Below are 21,256 nucleotides of genomic sequence, written 5' to 3' on the forward strand. Positions count from 1 at the left end.
GTATACTTAAAATATACTACTTGCTAATTGCCCTTGCAATGCACGGCCTTCAATCTCAATGATTCACTTTTCGCAGCAAACACATCAACTAACATCTGATAGAACTTCAAACCAATTCTCAACTGCTTTGGCTCCAACTCTAGTCAGGAATGGCAATCCAGGTATATTACCTGACAATTTGTGAGTGTGATGTGTAGGTACGGGTATAAGGTTCTATGTGAGTGTAGGTACGTCACTTCATTCGTTTATGCATGCTTGAAATAGGGAGATTCCATACACGGGCGGGTGCGGGTATCATTCCCGTGAATACTAGCGTGCATCTTGGTACCGTGAAAACTAATTTGTAGCACCTAAACACTATGACCATTGCTCGTCACTTAAAAATAAGTTTAAAGCTTTTTCGGTACGTGTTACGTAGGAACAAACAAAGGTCCAAACGACAAATTCAGGTCCTCAAAATGCAAAAAAAAAAAAACATGGTGCCTGTGCAACCGAGACTCTCCCCTAGCTTGGAATTGCTGGATGATCGATGACAAGGACAGACAAGTTGACAACGAAGCTTGCCAAATGCCAAGGCCCAAGAGAACCAAATTCGACGAAGTGGCATGGCGCGCAGCCTATAGCTCGCCTTCAAGTATTTGATTTTTTGAATTGCATCGGGCACGTAGTACGCTTTCCCTATAGCAATGGCGCATTCAACATCCCCCTCGCCTCACCCTGCAGGCCCAAGCCCGGGGGCCGTGACTCCGGCATCTCCACTGTCCACTCCACTCCACCGCCCCCACCTCCACGAGGGGCGACCCGAGAACACCACCACCACCACCACGCCCGCCATGTGGCGCCGCCTCCAAACCCTAGCGCCCTCGCTCCGCCGCGCCGCCGCATCGTCGTCCCCTGCCGCCGCCCGCGCCGCGCCCCTCTCCACGTCGCCGGCGGCCGCGTTCCGGCGCACGTCGGCCCTCCTCTCCTCTCCCGGTGATAAGCACCCCCGTCATGCCCCGTCCCTCAGATCTCCGGAACCAATCGGCTTGTTCTGACGGATCGGTGGGCCGTGGGCCGTGGCCGCGCAGGAGACAAGCCGGCGCCAACCAAGGTCGAGGATGTCATGCCGATCGCCACGGGGCTGGAGCGCGAGGAGCTCGAGGCGGAGCTCCAGGTGATGGGTCACTTTGGGTTCGGAATATCCCCGTGATTCCGGCGGCATTTGACGTGGGTTTCGGTGCGTTTTCTCCAGGGGAAGAAGCGGTTCGACATGGATCCTCCCGTCGGCCCCTTCGGTACTAAGGTGAGGTGCCTGGCTTCCTTCTGCCCTGCGATTTAGCTGACTCTGTGGGATCACGGCCAGCTGTTTGGTGTGGTATTGAGAAATATGCACAGTAGTTTCTTCCCCAGGCTGAGTTCTGTCAGGATTGTGTGCTTCGATAATTAGTGGTGCCTTTAGAATTGCCTGCAGAGTATCAAATCCAAACCCTGTTGTGGAATTGCTCAATAGAAGGCAGTTCTGTTAAATTGTCAATGTGACATTGCCTCATTGTTGTGTTCGGGTCTCCACACTTCAATAATCCTGAAAAAAAAATCGTTTGATTTGGGCTAGTGTTCACCTGATCCGCTGGGTGGCCTTTGATTAGTTGAATGAACATGTTGTAGTCTAGATTTTTAAGACCGCCCTGGTTACTACTTTCTGTTCTACAAGAGTCACCAGTTTGCTCATTGGCCATCATTTTACATAAAAGTCTGTGGTTTCTTTTAACTATTTAAGTGGTGGGCGCAAAGGTACCTAACAAATTCTGAGTTACTGATATCTGTACATATTGCTTGACTTGTTCACAACAACTCTTTTGTGTATGTTATGTGGAAACTTGAAAGTTTCACTGTTGCATGACTCATTTGTCAATTGCTGTGTCTAGTTTATCTAAACCCATAGTGAGGTGTGCTAGTGTTTATATGTTGTTTGATTTATGTGTTACTGTGCTTAGATTTTGGAGGAACTAGATCCTCTTTGGTATCCACTCTATATACAAACATGCCACAGTCTGCATCAACTTGTGCTATAGTGAGGTGTGCTAGTGTTTATATGTTGTTTGATTTATATGTGTTACTGTGCTTTGATTTTGGAGGAACTAGATCGTCTTTGGTATCCACTGTATATACAAACATGCCACAGTCTGCATCAACTTGTGCTAAGTGTAACTTATGATGCTTCATTGCTCTCTAGTATGGGCATGGTTGCAAGTAAAAAAATGACTCACCAGATACATCTCTTGTTACTAATATTAATATCTTAAAATATAATGTATTTGATATGTTACCATGCTTAAGCTGCGTTACCTGAAGCTTGTTCTAAATACACCATCAATCAGCCGGCCATGCGTGAAATCCGTAGGGTAGCTGTTTATCACTGACTTGTTGTCACTTGGGAGCATTGCATTAAATATCAGTGTTTGATATGTCTGTGGTTATTCTATTCTTTAATCCTAGGCATGCCCTGCCATCCATACTGAATACTTTTCCGTGATTCTGCTAGTCCTAATTTTCAACCAACTGACGCACATGCTCCTATGCGTACCCTGTACTTACTACTGACATTACCCGCATATTAAGTCAAGATATGTAGGATTTCTTGATCACTCTCTCCCCTTTTTATTTTGGTTTTGCATACTGGACTTTCTGTGTTGCAACTTGCAAGATTGTTTGTTTGTTAATTTTGAATGCATTTCTTGCAGGAGGAACCAGCTGTGATTGAATCCTACTATAACAAGAGAATAGTTGGCTGTCCTGGTGGTGAAGGAGGTACGTGAAGGCTAACCATATATCTCAGTACCTAGTATTGACTGTTGAGTATGTAAGTCACCATAACTGTGCTCATTTTTCCATCGGGCTTATTGCAGAGGATGAACACGATGTTGTCTGGTTTTGGTTGCAAAAGGATAAACCGCATGAGTGCCCAGTCTGCTCACAGTACTTCGTGGTAACTGAAATCAAAACATTGACTGATTGCTATAAAAGATGTGCAGGCAGTTGTTGATTTTCCTGTTCATTAGCACTGGCTGAAATATTCTTTTGTTGATTTTGTGCAGCTCAAGGTCATTGGTGATGGGGGTGATCCAGATGGCCATGATGATGAGGATGGTCATCACTGAGGCCTTGTGTCGATAATGATAATAATAACTTTGTGAAACATGGTTTTGGCCTATCTTTGCAGCATCAAACTGCCCTATAGTGTTGTAATTGATTAGTGTTTGACCATGAAGCAGGTCAGGTGGTGTTTTACACCTACGAATTTTGTTCAGATCGTTTTGACCATACAGTTGCTTCTGTTTGGAATGTACATTTTTCTCTGGAGTGCATCATCAAATAAAGGATGAGTGCGTCGGTTTCACTATATTGACTATCTATTTTGGTGTTATATTCTGTCCCTGATTGGATGGATACTTACGCGGAAGCAATATTTTTTTGAAAGAACACGGATGCAATATTCATGCATAAGTTCATAGAATGCACAGATTTTACGGTGTCTAGTCAACTGGGATACGCTCATATGCAGTACAACGTCATTTGCTATATCGTTAGTTCACTGAGGCCTTGTTTAGTTCCCACTAAAATCCAAAAACTTTTCAAGATTCTCCGTCACATTGAATCGTGCGGTACATGCATGAAGCACTGAATATAGATGAAAACAAAAACTAATTACACAGTTTATCTGTAAATTATGAGACAAATTTTTTGATCCTAGTTAGTTATTATGATTGGATAATATTTGCCATAAACAAACGAAAATACTACAGTAATGAAAATTTAAAAAGTTTTCACATCTAAACAAGGCCTGAGTTGGCTTTGAGTAGTGCACAAAAATTCCATGTTTGCCCAGGGACCCTGGGTCCAGGCATCGCCAACCTATGCCAGCGAGAGTTGGGGAGAGAGATTGCAACGGCTTCGGCCGTCGGTTCAGTGATTCACCCAGGGACAGACACGAAACAATCTGATTTTGCCTGCAGATCAGAAGGTTGCATCAGCAATTCAGCATTATGGAATCACATGCTTTTCTATCAACGGGAGGAAAAGTTTAAGATCATAAGCGAACACTTCAAATGGACTAGGAAACTAGGGATAACAAGAAACTCGAGCATGCAAGGAGTATAAAAAGTTCACCATATAGAGCAGACATGATCTCTTTTTTGGACCCAACTTCTATCAGTAGGCATGCAAAATCAAAAGGTCTTATATCCACATAAAACTTAAAGATCAAATTAATGAAAACCAATCATGTTTATGCATGTGCATTCCTCAAGGCATAACATCAATAAACATTGACAGAAATTAGAGCAGCAACAAGCTGACAGTTCTGTGGAGCTAATATTAAATGATTGACATACTCTGAGTAAAGCAATTGCTACATAATATCAAGCGGGGTAGAAGAATACCTGCAAGAATTAATTAATCTTGGGGCTTAAGAAGTACTGTGGATCTCTGAAGAACCTGACAATCCTCTCTGCCTTTTCAGTGGAAAGATCGGTGTTTTCCAGAATGAATTCCTTGGATGCTTTCGCAATTGCTTCAATAGAGCCAATGGCTTGGGCAAGCTTAAATAGAAGACTAGCATCAGTACCAATCAGCACTCCATGGTACAGATAACATGGAAAAAATAAATCGAGAAAGGCAACTGATGTCTAGTGTGAAATCTGACTATTAGCTACTGGAGACGTGAGAAAACAGAGTAGTGCAGGGAAGGTAACAGAATTCAATCTGCAAGATATAGCATGTGCACATTCTTATTCTGGAGTAATTGCATATAACCAATTGTTTTGCATGTAAACTTGCAAAGTTTCAAAATATGTTTAAGCACTGGTCTGCCCTGAATCTTGTACAGATTAAAAGGTACTGTGGTTAATTCTTCTCAATTTCCATAGAAATGTGTGCAGATGACAAGGAAAGTGATGATACTCATATCTGCAAACAACGCCTACAAGTAACATGTGTGTCCTCCCTAGAGTCAGAACTTGCAAAGCAGTCAGAACTAACAATCTAGCATTGGTATCCAAGTAAACAAGAGATCACAAAATTACACAAACTGTAAAAAACAAGTTGAGCAACTCACTGCATTTGCATCATGACTGTCAATACCAGGAATAGAGGTGAGAACTCGTAAAAACGCATCCATGCATTGAACAGCTTGCTCACGCTACACAGACAAGTACGAGAATCATTTATGAACAACATGACCCACTGACAGCATGTGAACATGTATCTGGGAGCATACCTCAATTCCCATAGCTGTGACAAGGTCTTTCTGCTTGCACACTGAAGAAAACAGACACGCGGTCAATGCTAGCTCGCGGTACAGAAACCTGAACATGAGTCAGGAACTTGGTAAATGAAGAAAAGAGGTTTTACCTCCACGAGCATGAGCAATCCTTACAATCTTCTCGAATCCCATCTCTGGATCACAAACAGGCACGAACGTAGGGCAGCCAAGCTCCATGTCATACCTTGAATGAGGACAGCAGGAATAAGAACAAACCAACCCAACTAGAACAAATACTTGTTAGGTACGACTTAGCGTCACAGACTCACAGTATGTCGGCCCATACTTGAAATATGACTGATTGAATGATTCATTCTGCTCTGCTGAGCGGACGACGACAACGACATAGAGATACTTGAACTGCCTCTTCAGTGTATTCACCCTGCAAAAGCATTCCAAGTACGACATCACCATCACCATCACCATCACCACGCATGCAGTCATCAGTGCATAACAACAAACATAACACAGTCACACAGGGAAGAGACAAGAATGTCACCTGCTGAAGACCGCAGCTTCCCTTTCAGGAAGCCAGTCCGTCTCGAAGATGAAAGCAACCGATAAGCCCCCATTGTTGAAGAGGAAATCCTGGAACCCAACCCAATCAAAGCCATGCGTACACACAGTTACACACACAGCACACGACAAAAACAGTGGCATCTCTGGATTGGAGCGCGTACCGGAGAAAGCGACAGGAAATTGAGGCGATACAGGTTGGTAGCGAGGAACGTGGCGATGAAATTGACGAGGTCCGGGCGCTGCTTGTCTCTCCACGAGGTGCTCATCATGCACACTCCTCGGCCTGCGCTCGCGTCGACCAGGGGCGGAGGAAGACCCAGCATAGCTCCTAATGCATGTATACGGTTCTGTGATTACATCCGATCCGAACACATATCGCCAAATGAATTTCGGCTGCTTAGGTTTTGGGTGCTGGGCGGCTGGGCACGGCAGGAAGGGGGGACTGAGGAGAGAGAGTACGCGTACCTGGTGTCGGGTGCTCGTCGCCCGCGAAGGCATGGCGACGGGCTGGAAACCTGGCGTACGGCGGCGGGCGCCCAGACATCGCCGGGCGACTGGGCGAGAGGGAGAGCCCGCGCGCGCGCGGGGGAGTGGAGAAGAGAAGGCAGGGCCGCACCGTAGGGGGAACTGGAAATTTCAAATCTGCCCGCTCCTCAACGCTGGTCCGGCGGAAGATTTATGGGGTGCTTTAGTGAAGCCTGGGCCCGCAGCGATGCGGTTCATTTCGGCCACCAGCTTAGCTGGGCCGATCAATGTTTTCAGGCTGATGAAAGTTCTTGTCATATCATGGGCTTAATAAAGAAAGAAAAAAGAAAGAAAGAATGTTTTGATATCTCAGACAACATTCATTTATTTTTTCGAAAATTTCTCAAAAAAAAAAAATCGAGAAAAGAAGAAAGATAGTATAACGAAATTCCTCTTTTTTTGTTAGATAGCATAGTGTACATTAATAGTAGGTTTTCAACGACTGTTAAAATACTTCTTTGGCAACACTCACATCCACCTTAATCTACGTGTATTAGAGTGTAGTGGAAACTAGTTAATCTTTCATCTAACCCTCCCATTACATGTAGATTGAACTGAACACAAGTACATATAAACAAGTCTTAGTGCACCACAGTTTGATGTGTGGCATAGCTCCTAATTAATGCATGTAAACGCTTGTGATTAGATCAAATCCGAATGCAGATTGTCAATTTTAGCTCTGCACTTGCGCCAGACATGAGCTATCACTTTGTCTCTCTTTGTTAGTCTGGTCTTCCATGGTTTTGCATCGTTGTAGATGAGACGCCGTGACAGCGATGGATGCAATGCAATCCGAATCTGAATTCCTGCGTGCATGATTGCGAAACGGAGCCGCCCGGCCGCCATCATGACGAGACGAGAGCCGTGCGGCTGGATGGTGAGATTGCTGAAAGCGTGACCGTCGGTTGAGAGTGTCGTCAGTTAAGCGAGCCTGCTCTGCTCAGGTCGATCCATTGCTTTGCTTCCGATCCGAAGCACCCACCCACCCAGTCTCCCGCTCTCCCCTGCAGACTTTTAAAAGGCTAGATACTTGGAGTAGATGTGGCTGGCTCTCACGTCACGTAGTAGTAGGTGACATGCACAACGGTGCCTCTGGCTCTGCTGGGTGTGTGCACGCAACGCAACGCATACACGGCCAAGCGAGCCCAGCTAGGCAGCAGGCCCAGAAAGAAGTCCAGCACCCCCATCATCAGCGCTGTGACTGTGTCTCGGCGTCGACGGCGTCCATTATTCACATCCGTGCTGTAGCGTGCGCCGAGGACAGCAACAGGACTCGACTCGACTCCGGTCCCGGGGCTGCTCTGCTCGCCCGCCCGCGCTCGGCTGCTGGAACCGGAACTGGAACGCGTCCCAAGCACCTGGTCTGCTTCCAAGATGGGGACGGATTCCCATGATTTCCAGGTGCCGGCCGCCATGACATGATGGCACACAGGTAGCCCTGCTCGGCGTCGCGTTGTCACACACTTGTCAGCTCACATCACATTCTCACAAAAAGGCCGGCCGGCCGGCCGGCCGCGACACGCGCGGGGCCCGGGCATCGATCCATTGCTTGTTTCTGACTCTCACTCACGGCCAGGCTGCCAAGCAGAGTATAGCCACGGCCAATTGGCTACCGAGTATACGTACGTACGTACGTACGGGGCTGTTGCCTTCTTCAGATTGCATCGCAGTCGCAGCTGCTTTTATGACTGCATCCGCCGCCTACCATTCCATTCCATTTCCACCCAACCGCCGTTGCCGGTGTCTCATGTCATCTGGCCGCCCCGCCACCGCTGGACGCTCTCTTGCATCTGCAATTCCAATTCTGCATGCATGCATACCCGCTCTACTGTAGCTGACACAACCGCATCAGGCCTCGGCGCCGCCTGCCGATCGGATTCGGATCACCAGCTTGGGCGGCTTCCAATTCCCCCTCCCACACACACACACACGCGAGCCACAACCAGGGCCTTGTTTAGTTGCTCAAAAATTTTGCAAAAATTTTCAGATTCTCCGTCACATCAAATCTTTAGACATATACATAAAGTATTAAATATAGATGAAAATAAAAATTAATAGCACAGTTTGGTCCGAAATTGACGAGACGAATCTTTTGATTCTAGTTAGTACATAATTTAACAATATTTATCAAATATAAACGAAAATACTACTATTCCTATTTTATAAAAATTTTTGAAAGTAAACAAGGCCCGGAACCAGAACCGCCTCTCCCGCGCCCGCCACCGCCACGCATACATAAACCCAACACCCCCTGCTCTGCTCTGCTCTGCTCCGATGACAACAACGCCCGGCTCAAGCAATGCCTTGGTCTCCGGCGCGCCCGCGTCAACCCACCCACCCGTAGCCCCGTAGCGTGCCACTCCCTCCTCTCCCTCTCCCACCCATCCAAATGGCCCGCCGCGCGCCCGCGCTGCCCGCGCTGCTGCTGGCGCTGTCCCTCTCCCTGCTAGCCGCCGCGGACCCGCCGGAGCGGGAGCGGTCGGCGCTGCAGGCGTTCCTAACCGGGACGCCACACGAGCGTCAGCTACAGTGGAACACCTCCCTCCCCACCTGCTCCTGGACGGGGGTCCGCTGCGACGCCTCCACCAACAACGCCACGGTGACGGAGCTCCACCTCCCGGGGGTGGGCCTCGTCGGCGTCGTCCCCAACGGCACGCTCTCCCAGCTCCACAACCTGCAGGTCCTGTCGCTGCGCGACAACCGACTGCAGGGCCCCGTCCCGCACGACGTGCTCGCGCTCCCGCGCCTCCGCGCGCTCTACCTCCAGGGCAACCTGCTGTCGGGCGACGTCCCGCCGGGGCTCGCCGCGGGGATGCTCCCCGCGCTCGAGCACCTCGTGCTCTCGCGTAACCAACTCTCGGGAACCGTACCGGAGAAGCTGCTCGTGGGGATGCCGAGGCTACGGTCGCTCTTGCTCGACGGGAACCGACTCTCCGGTGGCTTGCCTGCTGCGAGCGTCGGCGGCGGCGGCGCCGGATCGAGGCTCGAGGTGTTTAATGTCTCGTTTAACGACCTGGATGGACCCATCCCCGCCTCCCTCGCGCGGTTCCCGCCGGACTCGTTCGAAGGGAACCCCGGCCTCTGCGGCAAGCCCCTCGTGGACCGCCCGTGCCCCTCGCCGTCCCCGTCGCCCGGCGGGGTCCCGGCGCCGGGGGAGGATAGTAAGAAGAAGCACAAGCTTTCAGGCGCGGCGGTCGTCGCGATCGCGGTGGGGTGCGGCGCGGCGGCGCTGCTGGCGCTCCTCCTGCTGGCACTGTGCTTGGCGCACCGGTACCGTCGACACTCGGAGGCGGCGTCGGCGGACGCGAAGGCGACGCCGCCCACGCGCGGGCTGACCCCGTCGACGCCGTCTGGGGACCTAACCGGTGGCGACTTCACGTCCTCCTCCAAGGACATCAGCGCTGCGGCGGCGGCTGGTGCCGGTGGCGCGGAGCGTAGCCGGCTGGTGTTCGTGGGGAAGCAGGGCCGGGGACACCTCCGGTACAGCTTCGACCTGGAGGACCTGCTGCGCGCGTCGGCGGAGGTGCTGGGGAAGGGCAGCCTGGGCACGTCGTACAAGGCGGTGCTGGAGGAAGGGACCACCGTGGTGGTCAAGCGCCTGCGGGACGTGGCGGCGGCGCGGCGCGAGTTCGCCGCCTGCGTCGAGGCCGCGGCCGCCGCGGCGGCCGAGCACCGCAACCTGGTGCCGCTGCGTGGGTACTACTACTCCAAGGACGAGAAGCTGCTCGTCCTCGATTACCTCCCCGGTGGCAGCCTCTCCTCCCGCCTCCACGGTGAGCAATCCATCCATCTTGGCATCTCGGATTCCTTGATGATTCTTGCATTGCATTGCATTTTTGCATTGCCAGTCAGCCGCCATGGCAGGCAGGCATTGCTGCGATGTTTGCTTCCTCTCCTGCTCAGGCAAGGCAACCACCGAGTGCTTGCTGCTGTTAAAAGTAGGTGCGATCGGTTTACTGTGACGGTCGGTAGGGGAAGATGCTGGCTTCGGCGATGAATTGGGGCATTTCCGCCGACAGACGCGTACTGCCGGCATCATTTGCCTGCAACCGATGTAGGAGTAGACAAATACGTACTTCCTCCGTCAAAAAAAATGTCGTTTTAGGTTTTTGTGCCACAAATTTAACTCGATTTGTAGAAAATATATGCAATATTTATATCTCTAAATAAATTTGTTAAAAAACTAACTTAAAGATCTTTCCAATGATATTAATTATATACTATAAATACTAATATTTTTTATTATATATTTAGTTAAAAGTTATTTTTCGAAAAGCGAAAACGATATTTATTTTGGGACGGAGGTAGTAGTACAGTGGTAGCTTTGTAGTACGAGGACAGTAGCAGCAGCACTCTTGTTTGTCTGCTGCTGCTTGGATCGAGTTTGCTCCATCTGCACGCAACGCGCAGTGCGTGCAGTGCACAGGTACTACGGTTGTACTAGTACTACAGTTTTTCCGATCCAGGCACGTCATCATGTACTTCCGACATGCGACAGCCTGTAGTATGTACTGGTACGTCTACTAGTGTACGGTATGCCATGGAGTGTACTAGTTGTATACGGAGTATCACTGTAACATCAAGCATATATGGCCTTCCACTTCCAACTTCGGCCTTGTTTAGTTCCAAAAAAATTTTGTAAAATTTTTTAAGATTCCTCGTCACATCGAATCTTTAGACGCATACATGGAGTATTAAATATAAACGAAAATAAAAACTAATTGCATAGTTTGGTCGGAATTGATGAGATGAATCTTTTGAGCCTAGTTAGTCCATGATTGGACAATATTTATCACAAACAAACGAAAGTACTACAGTACCTATTTTGCAAAAAATTTTGGAACTAAACAAGGCCTCAACTTCCAAGCAACACTGGCCTCAACTGTGAGGATTACCACACTAGGTTCAGGTTGGAACAGCAATACTAGCCTTCACTTCACCATCTATCCATGTCTACTCTATTATATACATTGCATCAAGGGTTTAAATGCTCGTATCTACTAGAGAACTATCCAATCACTGTTGCTGATCGAGTGGCGTACATTCTTGGCCAAGGTGTGCCGCCTACTCGCGCTGTGGCAGGGGCCTTTGATTCGTTTCGCTCCATTCCAATCATTCATGCAACTTGTCGTCGGTTAGCAGCAACGCAGACGTATTAGGCGCTACTCGCTAGCTATGCTCTCAAGTCTCACCAGCCTTTTTCATCAGCTGATGGTCTACTACTATAGTACTCCCTGTGAAAGGGATTGGGAGGGAGCATTTTTTTTTTCCAATCAGATTCCTGATGGCTAGCTCACTGCCAGTTATCTGACAGTGACTGAAAATCTGAATTTACGGTTCCGTAGCCATGGCTTATCCGGCGATGGCGTCCTCGGCTTTGAATTCTTGTGGCCAACCAATTGACCATGCGCAATGCCTTCGCTTTGTTTGTCAGTTATGTGTAGTAGAACAGAATGCAGCACCAAGTACACCAGTTTGCAGCCGCCATTCAGAAACGAACTGATGGTCCTAACCCTGCATTTCCAAAGCCAGCTTCTGAACTGTGATCACTCGATCAGTGTCTGAAAACCCATGGAAAGTCTGTGGTGCCGGCAGGGAAGCCGAGGTTTTGATTCGTCGTTAGCGTCGGATGCGCTGTCATGTCATAGTACATGTGTTATATGCTAGTTAGTGCTGATGCCTTGCAATCATGCATCCGGCCATGGTGATTCATGGAGTTGGTAGTACCAGCGATCACAGCAGCAGTGTGAACCCCTGCATTTTGCTTCTTCCTGGTGCATTTGTCGTTTATCTTCATTATTATCTTTTTTTTTCCTGATCTGCCAACTACCACAACTGCTTTGTTCTCTTCCTTGACCATTTAGCTCCCCGAATGCATTTCAAAATGATAGGGCGTGCATCACTCACTGGTGATGACTGCATGGACAGTGACTACTAGACTCTATCCAGTTAGATGATTCTTTTTTATTATTCGTTGAACATGCTCATGCATGGTTACCTCAATTTATAGAATTCATCAGTACTATTTAATCATCATCCATGGTTCACCTCAATTAGTGGCAAGAAGAAACTCTGAATTTTTTATGTATGAGCACGTTACCATTTTTATATACAAGTACATTGTATTAGTGATTTGTCTGTTTCTACCCTGTGTCGTCGCCTCGTCGGAGATGCTAACACGAAGTGATTTTGGACTTGGCAGGGAGCCGCGGCACCGGGCGGACGCCCATGGACTGGGAGGCGCGGACGCGTGCGGCGCTGTGCGCCGCGCGCGGCGTGGCGCACCTGCACACGGCGCAGGGCCTGGCGCACGGCGACATCAAGTCGTCCAACCTGCTGCTCCGGCCGGACCCCGACGCGGCCGCGCTGTCCGACTACTGCCTGCACCAGCTCTTCCCGCCGGCGCCCGCGCGCTCCGGCAGCGGGGCCGGCGTCGGCGGCGGGTACCGCGCGCCGGAGCTGGCAGACGCGCGCCGCCCGACGTTGGCGTCCGACGTGTACGCGCTCGGCGTGCTGCTCCTGGAGCTCCTGACGGGCAGGTCCCCCGCGCACCACGCGTCGTCGTCCGGGTCCGGCCTGCTGGACGGCGGCGGCAGCGGAGCCCTGGACCTCCCGCGGTGGGTGCAGTCGGTGGTGCGTGAGGAGTGGACGGCCGAGGTGTTCGACGCGGAGCTGGTGCGGGCGGGCAGCGGCGCCGCGGAGGAGGAGATGGTGGCGCTGCTGCAGGTGGCCATGGCGTGCGTGTCCACCGCGCCCGACGCGCGGCCCGGCGCCCACGACGTCGTCAGGATGGTCGAGGAGGTAATCAGCGGGGGGCGCACGATCACGGAGGAGAGCGAAGGTACCAGGGGCGCGTCGGAGGAGGAACGGTCCAGAGGCCCCACGCCATGACGACGACGACGACGGTGCAACGCGACGCGCATACGTACATGGCAAAATTGTTTCCTTTATTTTGCTCGAATTTTAGCATCACCTTCATTGTCTAGTTGGTGTATCTAACTCGGCCTGGCATTAGTATCGAAAAAAGGGGGAAAAAAAGATCATCCTGGCAGCGACTCAGTCTCAGGCATCATCCATTGTTAATCTGTTATGTCAATCGAATAATATATGCATTTGTCACTCCAATTGTATTGTTCCTCCAAGTAAACGCAGATTTTTCACCCCCAAGTTTTAAAGAAAAGGTCGCCTTCGTCCAATCTGTAAAACCTTTATCAAGCAAGCATTATTATTTTTTGGTTGCATTGGCCATTAACTTATTATACTCAACTGAGCCATTTTTACCTGATCTTGAAAAACATAGCCTTTTATTGGTTGCACTGTTGGACACAGGATTCAATCCCAAGCAAATATTTATGGACAATGCTATGGTACTCCCTTTGATTAGTGAAGAGGTAGTAACTTAAATAAATCTGGGGCATTGATTTTAATTAGTTATCTAATTAATTAGTTTAGGAAAAAGAAAAAGAAAAAGAAATATTCTCAAATTTACTCTTCTCGGGAGAGACAAAATCAGACGCACAACCCTTCCTTGTGGAGCGTTTCTTCCGGTGCATGCATTTGGGAATATCGTTTGCATGTCGAAACAAAAAAAGTCACGCATACAAAAAAAAAAAGATCAGCACTTTCATGGTAATAAAATTATATCACTTGCATTAGCAAAGAAAAAGGCACACGCATAAGAAAAGATCAGCACTATATGGTAACAAAATGGCAAAATAGCCATTTTCGTCCCTAAACTACTGCTGAAGGCTCAGTTTGGTCTCTAAACTTTTAAATTGTCCACTTTAATCCTTAAACAATGGATTTACAGCTCAATCTTATCCATACCGCTTTATGTATCGCCATATGACCAACACTGCATGCGAAAATGTCACTCCTACCCCTGGCTCCCTGCTTGATGGGTAAAGGAAGAAGCGAGGGGTAGGAGCGACATTTCGTATGCCATGCTGGCCATGTGGCGAGACATGAAGAGGGATGGACGTGATTGAGATGCAAATCTTTTGTTTAAGGACTAAAGTGGATAATTTAAAAGTTTAGGGACTGAACTGAGCCTCAGGCAATAATTTAGGGATGAAAATGACTATTTTGCCTAACAAAATTATGTCAAAGTTTCACAAATTAAAAAGATTTTACCACATTTAATTTCCTTCTACCAGCATTTAGAATGTGACCACCGAACCATATTTCAGAAATATTACAACTGCACAAACGGAAAAGAAAAGGAAAAAGAAAATACAGCAAAGCATCAAAGCTGCATGGTCGCACCACAGTAAAATCCTAAACACACCCCACGCGACAAATTACATCAAAATTTTTGAAGGACAAATTATAATCCTTGGAACGCTTTAATTTCCTTGTAACAATATTTAAAATGTGACCACTGAACGATAATACAAAATTGAAATTTTCATTTCAGAATTACTATTACGTACGGCTACGTAAAAGGAAAAGGAAACAGTCAAATCCCGAATATCCGCGCCCTTCCCGGCCGATAGATTAGATCAGATCACCCCGCCGATGACCATTTCTTCTTCTTCTTCTTAAACCCTTCATTCACAGAGCTCCATATCCATCGGGAAGGAGCTCCCGGCGCAAAGCGTGTTCCAATCCTAGATCGATCGGCAGGCATGGCGGCGGGCTACGGCGAGGAGCTCCTGGGCAGGGTGTCGGGCATGGTGGCGGCGTGCACCCGGCGCGTGTCGCGCGCGACGCGGCGCCTCCTCCGGCGCCACTACCACCGCGACGGCGCCGGCGGGCAGAGGAGAAGAAAGCTGCAGCAGCAGACGATGTCGACGACGACGGCCGCGGCGGCGGCGGGGAGTGTGGTGGCGGCGGCGCTGTGCGCGCGTGGGGCGGCCATCGACAAGGGCCGGGTGTCGTCGTCGTCGTCGTCGGGAGAGGCGCTTTGGAGCCGGCGGATCCTGATGGGGGAGCGCTGCCAGCCGCTGGACTTCGCGGGCGCCATCCACTACGACAGCTTCGGGCGGCGGCTGGCGCGACCGCCCATGCCGCGCTCCACATCCTCCCTCTCCTACCGCTCTCCCTCCTCCGGGTCTGGCCGGAGCACCACCGATGATGCCGACGCCGACGGCTCCGACACGACCTACCCTGAGAATTACGACGTCGTCGACTCGCCGTCTAGCTGATGATGATGACCTTCTTATTAATTAGCTTCTTGTCGTCAAATGGTCGATGACAAAATCTAATAAAGTGGTGTACGCTCGTGTACTCTCGATCCATTCGATTTTGTTGTTATTTTCCAGGAGCATTAGTGCATTTACAAGTGTGATCATGATTCGATTTTCTAGCTAGCTAGTAAGAAATTCGGCACATCTGATGCATCCCACTGCACTGTCCATCTATCCATGATCCGGCCGCCGCGGTGCTCCCCGAGCGCATTAGGCACCACACCAGTCGCGAGAGGGGGCAATTTTCCCCCCTCGCCCGTCGTGGTCAGTGATTGCCAAATGTGGTGATTAATTGAAGAAGGCTTCATTCCAAAATTAAGTATACATGCATGGTTCTAGCTTCAATCACGTACTGCACGTGACTTCCTCCTTCCTTGTACTTCATTTGTACGGGTCATTTGAATACGGTGATTTTGTTTCCTTCCTTGATCAAAAAACACACATCTCACACGCCTCTTCCATCATCTGAGAGACCATTCAGTCGTCCCTTGAATACGTGATTTTTTGTTTCCTTCCTTGCTACAGCATCGGCCGATCATCATTCAGTCCCTTCGATCTAGTCGTTAGGTCTCTCATTCATTATTGATTCAGTTAATTTTGTTGCAAGCGCAAAATCCCAGCCATTATTAGTCTTCCAGTCTTATTAATGCATTCTTTCAGTTTTTACTGATGCGCTACAAGGCTGCAGTTTTGCAGTGTTGCTAGCCACTGTTGCGTTCAGAGAGGAAAAAATAATAATAATCACATGCTTGTGAGTTGTGACAACCGTGCTATATTTGTCATCACTCATCAATTGGAAATCACTGGGTTATGTAATGTGCATCGTTGCACTCTTCAGCCTTATCTGTTCAGCCTTACTTGGAGAAATGCATGCAGAGAGTGCATGTCCAGAATCCGAGATATATATAGAACGAATGCTCCGTACATTCCAAACAACCAACAAGTCAACAAGTGACAAACGAGTTATATTAGCACGCGTGGTCGTCGCCTGCAACGACAGCAATTCGGTTCAGCCCTACAATACAAGCATGCGCCTGTGCATGCATTGCCATGCAGTTTCGTTCATATACTACTGTAAAAACAGCCACACACCTACCTACGTACGTAGGAGTACGTACACACACAGAGATGGACCGCCGGACATCATCGTCAAGGGTCGTCAAGCCTGCCGGCGGCGGCTATCTAGCAACAGGCAGCGTACTATCTAGTTAATTGCTGTCGCCGTCACCGGCCTTCACCGGCAGCTCCATGCCCGCCGTCGTTCCGCTGCTCTTGGGCGTCGACCCGTAGTAGTAGAAGTAGAGTATCAGTTGCATCAAGCCCAGCAGCGTTCCCATGCCGTTCGGGATCTGCATTGCAATTGCATTGGCAAGAGCTAGTAGCCACTAAAATGAAATGAAATGAAAGACAGAAAAATATATAAACAACCGACCGACCCACCGTGATGAAGATGTCGAATCTGATGAGCGCGTACGTGGTCCAGCAGATGCCATTGAGGAAGCTAACAAAGGAGAGCGTGAAGGGCATGTACTCGACGCTCTGGGTGGCGATGACCTTCTTCATGACGGTGAGCGGGGAGGCGTACATGAGCGTGCCGAACAAGACGCAGAGGCAGCCGACGACGAGGGACCGCTTCTCGTGGGTGTGCGCGCCGAGGACGACGCCCGCCACGACGGCGGCGACGAAGGCGACCTCCACGGCGAGCACGCCCAGCATCTTGGCGCGCTTCGGCTTCGGCGCGAACGCGAAGAAGACGGACAGGTAGGCGGCCTCGATGGCGAGGCCCGTCCCGTTGATGGTTGCCACCAGGATGCTGTCCGGGTGCACCACGGGGAGCCCGTAGAACACCCACAGCGCGCAGTTGAGGAACGTCGCGAGGTAGGGGTCCGGCACGAACTCCTCCACGTCGCGCTTCTTGATGATCGTCAGGAACGTCGGCAGTGGCGCAAGGAACAGACCGAACGAGATGAAGTTGCCTGCAATATATAATGCAATTAATTCATACATGCATCATTGTTGTTCATGGAATCATGCATATATCTATCAGTTCAATATCGTCGTTATTATAGATAGATCGAGAAGCAGATAAGAGAAGAAATATGCATGGATGGATCGATTGTGTCACCGATGATGCCGACGACATTGCGGACTTCGTCAAGGTTAACCATCTTGCTTGCCGCCGCCGCTTGGTGGATGGGATCGCCTTCTTCTTCGTCTTCCTTCGGGATCGAGTTGGTTCTTGCGCGAGGGAGTTGGTGTGTTTCTTGTGGAACGGCCGCCGCGACGACAGAGCGAGAGTGACGACTGATATATATATATATATTATGTCGCGTATATATGTGTGTAACCGCAATGGATCAGAACCGGCTGGAACTGCACGCAGCGCAGGGAATGTGGTTAATTAGTTGTTGTGCACGGTTGCTACCTATTATAATATCCAGACAGACAAAGGAAATTAATTACTAGTTAGAGTATAGTACGCACTAGCTTGTATGTGTTAATTATCTGGATATGGAGGCCTCTCTCTGCCTTTCTCCTCCCTCCTCTTGCACAGAACGAACAAAGAGTCGGAATGGAGAGGCCGGCAGATCAAGGCACACGGTGTGGTACGGTTGCCGTGGTCTGTGCTGCTCGCTTTCCCTTTTCCATGGCTGTTATATATAGATATAGGTCCTCAGCTCGTCTATGGACATGACAAACTAGCTAGCTATTTCCGGCGTCCCGGCCGGATAAGATGAGCTATTGGCAGCGTGGACGATATTGATGATGGATGCTTCAATGGCGCACAGCCGCTCAATCGGAGGCTATGCAGTTACCGGTAGGTCCCGTGACTAACATGTGGGCCATACACATAACCCCATAGGATGTCACGCATGCATGCATGTTGTTTATTAGTGTCTAAACCACAAGTGAGTATTTTAGGGCCTTCCATGTGTCTAGGCCACATCTGATCTTTCAGCTATCCAATTATAAGGTCTTTTTTTTTTGGGAAATATCCAATTATAAGGTCATAGCTCACATGGCATGCATTATTCCAAATAGCTCTTGCTCCTTGCTATGTACTGCATGGAGCCGGAGACGGTGATGAAAAAAAAACCGGCTCTTAGTTTATTTAAAAAAATGAGAGAAAAATAACTCTTTGCTGTAGTGCATAGAGAAGCTAGAGTTGGAGCTCTACTAAACAAGACCTAGCTTGATCTAACCTTGCACTTTATGGGATGCTCTTTTTTTTTGAATCGATGGAAAGAAAAGTATATAAAAACTTGACACAGTACATCGCCAAATTAGATATGAAAAAAATTCTGAAATAAAAAAGATATAAAATTCTATTGATGTCTTATTCTCTATGTGCCCATTGTATGTGCAAGAAATAAGCAGCGAAGCCGGTGAACCATAATGAAAGGGTTTAGCATATCACCAAGGATATTGTGTTGAAGGTGGATACGGAGAACCACAACAACAAGACAAAGGTGAAACAAGTATAGGTGGCCATGAGGCCCATGGATGGTCCATGGCCCGACATTTTGGCCTGACTCAGGCACACCATGGCCCAACAACAGTAGTCATGCCTGTGCTGGCCAGACCCAATGGGAGGGCTGCTACCTCACCATGGCGTGCTACCCCTGGCTCAATCAGATGCGACTCACTATATTTCAATATATAAGCCCTAACTCATGCACATCTCCCGTCCTCCCGGGTCCTCCTCAGATCGACTTTCTTCACCCGGTGACCTAGTCACCTTCTATTTCTGCATCGCCTTCCTCAATATCGTGTTGCCTCTTCATGCCCTCCTACCACATTGCTGCCTCCACGGGCTTCTTATATTAATGGAAGTATATTATAGGTAGAAGTTTTGGATAGATTATGGTTTGATGGATCAAACACTACCAAACTAGTGGAATTGTCCTAGTGATTTTAAGTAGTAATAAAATACTACCACCAGTGAAAGCACTAGAAAATCCCACTAGGAGACATTTAGTAGGAAAATTAAAGTTTATACTAAATTTTGAAATGCTAAAACACCACGAGAAGTCCACTACACTAGGAAAATTAGTAAATTGTAGTTGTGAAAAGATGGATGTTGTTTCCATTCACGCACTCCATACCCGATAGGCCATAGGCGGTTCGTGCCCCACGACTTTCCTTGTACCCAATAATAATGAGAGTTTTCCCTGTATGCCATTATGAAATTTGCACCTGTCCGCTGTGTCTCTAAAAAGTTAGTCGCCCCTTTCGTGCCATCCGTGAACTTTATTTGTGCCCTCCATGTAATTTCGTCGGTGTTCTGTTTGAATTTCACGGTTTGGCAGTTCTATCAGATAGGCCCGGACTAACAAAATGTCGTTGTTGCCCTCTCATCACTGCGCAGCAACCCTTTCGCCCCGGGCCGCTTGCAACCCTTCGCCCCGGGCCGCTTCCGCGGCTGCTGCCTCATCGCCCCGCATCGCCGGAGGTGCTCGCGCGGCCGCCCTCGTGCCACCCGAACCCGAGAGGGCCTCGCCCACGCATCAATCCCCGCGCCGCCAGCCCATGCAGCCGTTCTCGCATCCCGCCTGGGAGCAGCTCGTTCGTTGGCGCCGCCGGCCGCCACCAGAGCTCTTCGCCTACGCGGATCACGCAGACACCGTATTTCGGCGAGCCCCATACCTCCCGAACCCCCGAAATCCCAAATTGCAGTCTCCGTAGTTCCGGCCTGCAAAGCAGCCGTCCGACCGTGCGATGGCATCGACTGCCAGAGCCAGAGCCCCAGCGGCGCAGACCGTCCTCCCTGACGAGATCTGGGAGGAGATCTTGCTGCGCCTCGACGCCGTTGCCGACCTTGCCCGCGCCTCCGCTTCCTGCTCCTCTTGCTGATCTGGGAGGAGATATTGCTGCGAGTGTGCCCTCCATGTGTACTATTCTGCGACTCCCTGCATCGCCGGTACGTCAAGATTCCACACGTACCCAACGACGTATTGGCCTCCACCGCAGACAATGGTAGGACAGTGCGGCATCTGTTTCCCGTTCTGGCTCCAGCCGGCAAGAACATTGTTCCTTCGTTTCGATTTGGATCAATTTGAGGTTTACACGCGATTGGAAATGCTAATTGGGCGGGCATTCTGCAATACTGATTTTCAAGTACTTTTTCTTGAGAATGCGTAAGGCAACTTCCATGAAGAAAAACCGAGCTTTTGCCATATGGTTGTCTCTGTCTGCAAAAAAAAAAAAAAAAAAAAAAAAAAAAAAAACAGTTGGGGTATAGCACCCTCCTCACCTTACCATCATAGCTGCTTGAAGCTTCAGACGTGGCTGGAGAAGGAGAGAAAAAAAAAAGAAGATTCTGGCATTTGGCGCCAACAGCCTGGCCATTGCCGTTAACTCAATAGTGACTGTCATATGGCATAGAAGGAAGAAACAAACTTCATCACGCTACTGTACATAAAGGGCAGACAGGTCATTTAGAACAGCCGTTAGCCACCGTTAGCACCAAAACCTGATGGAATGGATGGAGGGCACGAATAAAGTTTGCGGATGACACAAAAGAGGCGATTAACTTTTTCAGGAACACAATAGCCGACTGCAACTTTCGTAATGGTATGCAGAGAAAAGGCTCAATAATAATGTGGGTCGTCGTCGGAGGGTCATGATCTGGGGGGTGACCCAACAGCCCACTCCATACTCCCGGCCGGTCAGTCTTGATCGTTGTCATGGTCAAACGTAGAAATACATAGGATGGATCGGA

The 21,256-nt window shown here is 49.2% G+C and overlaps 5 protein-coding genes and 1 pseudogene across 6 annotated transcripts; 4 read left to right on the forward strand and 2 right to left on the reverse strand.

Annotated features, from left to right (window-relative positions):
* Nucleotides 728-3,391, forward strand: LOC110430110 (putative cytochrome c oxidase subunit 5b-like). The gene is made up of 6 exons (XM_021447106.1): nt 728-975; nt 1,071-1,156; nt 1,235-1,285; nt 2,724-2,790; nt 2,889-2,968; nt 3,078-3,391. Exons 1-6 carry the CDS (start codon nt 834-836, stop codon nt 3,138-3,140), a joined length of 489 nt encoding a protein of 162 aa, XP_021302781.1. The 5' UTR covers nt 728-833; the 3' UTR covers nt 3,141-3,391.
* Nucleotides 1,292-2,712, forward strand: LOC110430111 (annotated as a pseudogene).
* On the reverse strand, nt 3,778-6,457 carry LOC8065305 (protein PARTING DANCERS). The gene is made up of 9 exons (XM_002441563.2): nt 6,287-6,457; nt 5,983-6,149; nt 5,802-5,890; nt 5,589-5,684; nt 5,392-5,486; nt 5,258-5,298; nt 5,096-5,179; nt 4,422-4,580; nt 3,778-3,989 (listed from the first exon to the last, which is right to left on the reverse strand). The coding sequence occupies exons 1-8, from the start codon at nt 6,363-6,365 to the stop codon at nt 4,431-4,433; spliced, it is 801 nt and encodes a 266-aa protein (XP_002441608.2). The 5' UTR covers nt 6,366-6,457; the 3' UTR covers nt 3,778-3,989; nt 4,422-4,430.
* Nucleotides 8,599-13,542, forward strand: LOC8065306 (probable inactive receptor kinase At2g26730). The gene is made up of 2 exons (XM_002440312.2): nt 8,599-10,119; nt 12,549-13,542. Exons 1-2 carry the CDS (start codon nt 8,736-8,738, stop codon nt 13,235-13,237), a joined length of 2,073 nt encoding a protein of 690 aa, XP_002440357.1. The 5' UTR covers nt 8,599-8,735; the 3' UTR covers nt 13,238-13,542.
* LOC8066544 lies at nt 14,487-15,638 on the forward strand. The gene has a single exon (XM_002440313.2). It carries the CDS (start codon nt 14,974-14,976, stop codon nt 15,490-15,492), a length of 519 nt encoding a protein of 172 aa, XP_002440358.1. The 5' UTR covers nt 14,487-14,973; the 3' UTR covers nt 15,493-15,638.
* On the reverse strand, nt 16,419-18,157 carry LOC8066545 (bidirectional sugar transporter SWEET5). Of its 2 annotated transcripts, XR_002447476.1 has the most exons (5): nt 18,019-18,157; nt 17,660-17,907; nt 16,975-17,510; nt 16,631-16,883; nt 16,419-16,522 (listed from the first exon to the last, which is right to left on the reverse strand). XR_002447476.1 is itself a non-coding variant. In XM_002441564.2 (4 exons), exons 2-4 carry the CDS (start codon nt 17,700-17,702, stop codon nt 16,743-16,745), a joined length of 720 nt encoding a protein of 239 aa, XP_002441609.1. In that variant the 5' UTR covers nt 17,703-17,907; nt 18,019-18,157; the 3' UTR covers nt 16,421-16,742. The 2 variants fall into 2 exon arrangements, 1 of the variants encoding a protein (XP_002441609.1); XM_002441564.2 differs by having other exon boundaries at nt 16,421-16,883.

The sequence above is a fragment of the Sorghum bicolor genome, chromosome 9 (assembly GCF_000003195.3).
Source record: "Sorghum bicolor cultivar BTx623 chromosome 9, Sorghum_bicolor_NCBIv3, whole genome shotgun sequence".
NCBI lineage: Eukaryota > Viridiplantae > Streptophyta > Magnoliopsida > Poales > Poaceae > Sorghum > Sorghum bicolor.

What these genes read in the sequence shown, in the direction of transcription:
- LOC8065305 (XM_002441563.2), bottom strand. Translation starts at nt 6,365, where the DNA reads ATGTCTGGGCGCCCGCCGCCGTACGCCAGGTTTCCAGCCCGTCGCCAT. An exon ending in TTCAATCAGTCATATTTCAA is followed by an intron (nt 5,487 to 5,588) that starts GTATGGGCCGAC and finishes TCCTCATTCAAG; the next exon opens with GTATGACATGGAGCTTGGCT. An exon ending in TCACAGCTATGGGAATTGAG is followed by an intron (nt 5,180 to 5,257) that starts GTATGCTCCCAG and finishes TTGTCTGTGTAG; the next exon opens with CGTGAGCAAGCTGTTCAATG.
- LOC110430110 (XM_021447106.1), top strand. Translation starts at nt 834, where the DNA reads ATGTGGCGCCGCCTCCAAACCCTAGCGCCCTCGCTCCGCCGCGCCGCC. An exon ending in TCGGCCCCTTCGGTACTAAG is followed by an intron (nt 1,286 to 2,723) that starts GTGAGGTGCCTG and finishes CATTTCTTGCAG; the next exon opens with GAGGAACCAGCTGTGATTGA. An exon ending in CTGTCCTGGTGGTGAAGGAG is followed by an intron (nt 2,791 to 2,888) that starts GTACGTGAAGGC and finishes GGCTTATTGCAG; the next exon opens with AGGATGAACACGATGTTGTC.
- LOC8066544 (XM_002440313.2), top strand. Translation starts at nt 14,974, where the DNA reads ATGGCGGCGGGCTACGGCGAGGAGCTCCTGGGCAGGGTGTCGGGCATG.
- LOC8065306 (XM_002440312.2), top strand. Translation starts at nt 8,736, where the DNA reads ATGGCCCGCCGCGCGCCCGCGCTGCCCGCGCTGCTGCTGGCGCTGTCC. An exon ending in CCTCTCCTCCCGCCTCCACG is followed by an intron (nt 10,120 to 12,548) that starts GTGAGCAATCCA and finishes TGGACTTGGCAG; the next exon opens with GGAGCCGCGGCACCGGGCGG.
- LOC8066545 (XM_002441564.2), bottom strand. Translation starts at nt 17,702, where the DNA reads ATGGTTAACCTTGACGAAGTCCGCAATGTCGTCGGCATCATCG. An exon ending in CAATGTCGTCGGCATCATCG is followed by an intron (nt 17,511 to 17,659) that starts GTGACACAATCG and finishes TATATATTGCAG; the next exon opens with GCAACTTCATCTCGTTCGGT. An exon ending in GATTCGACATCTTCATCACG is followed by an intron (nt 16,884 to 16,974) that starts GTGGGTCGGTCG and finishes ATTGCAATGCAG; the next exon opens with ATCCCGAACGGCATGGGAAC.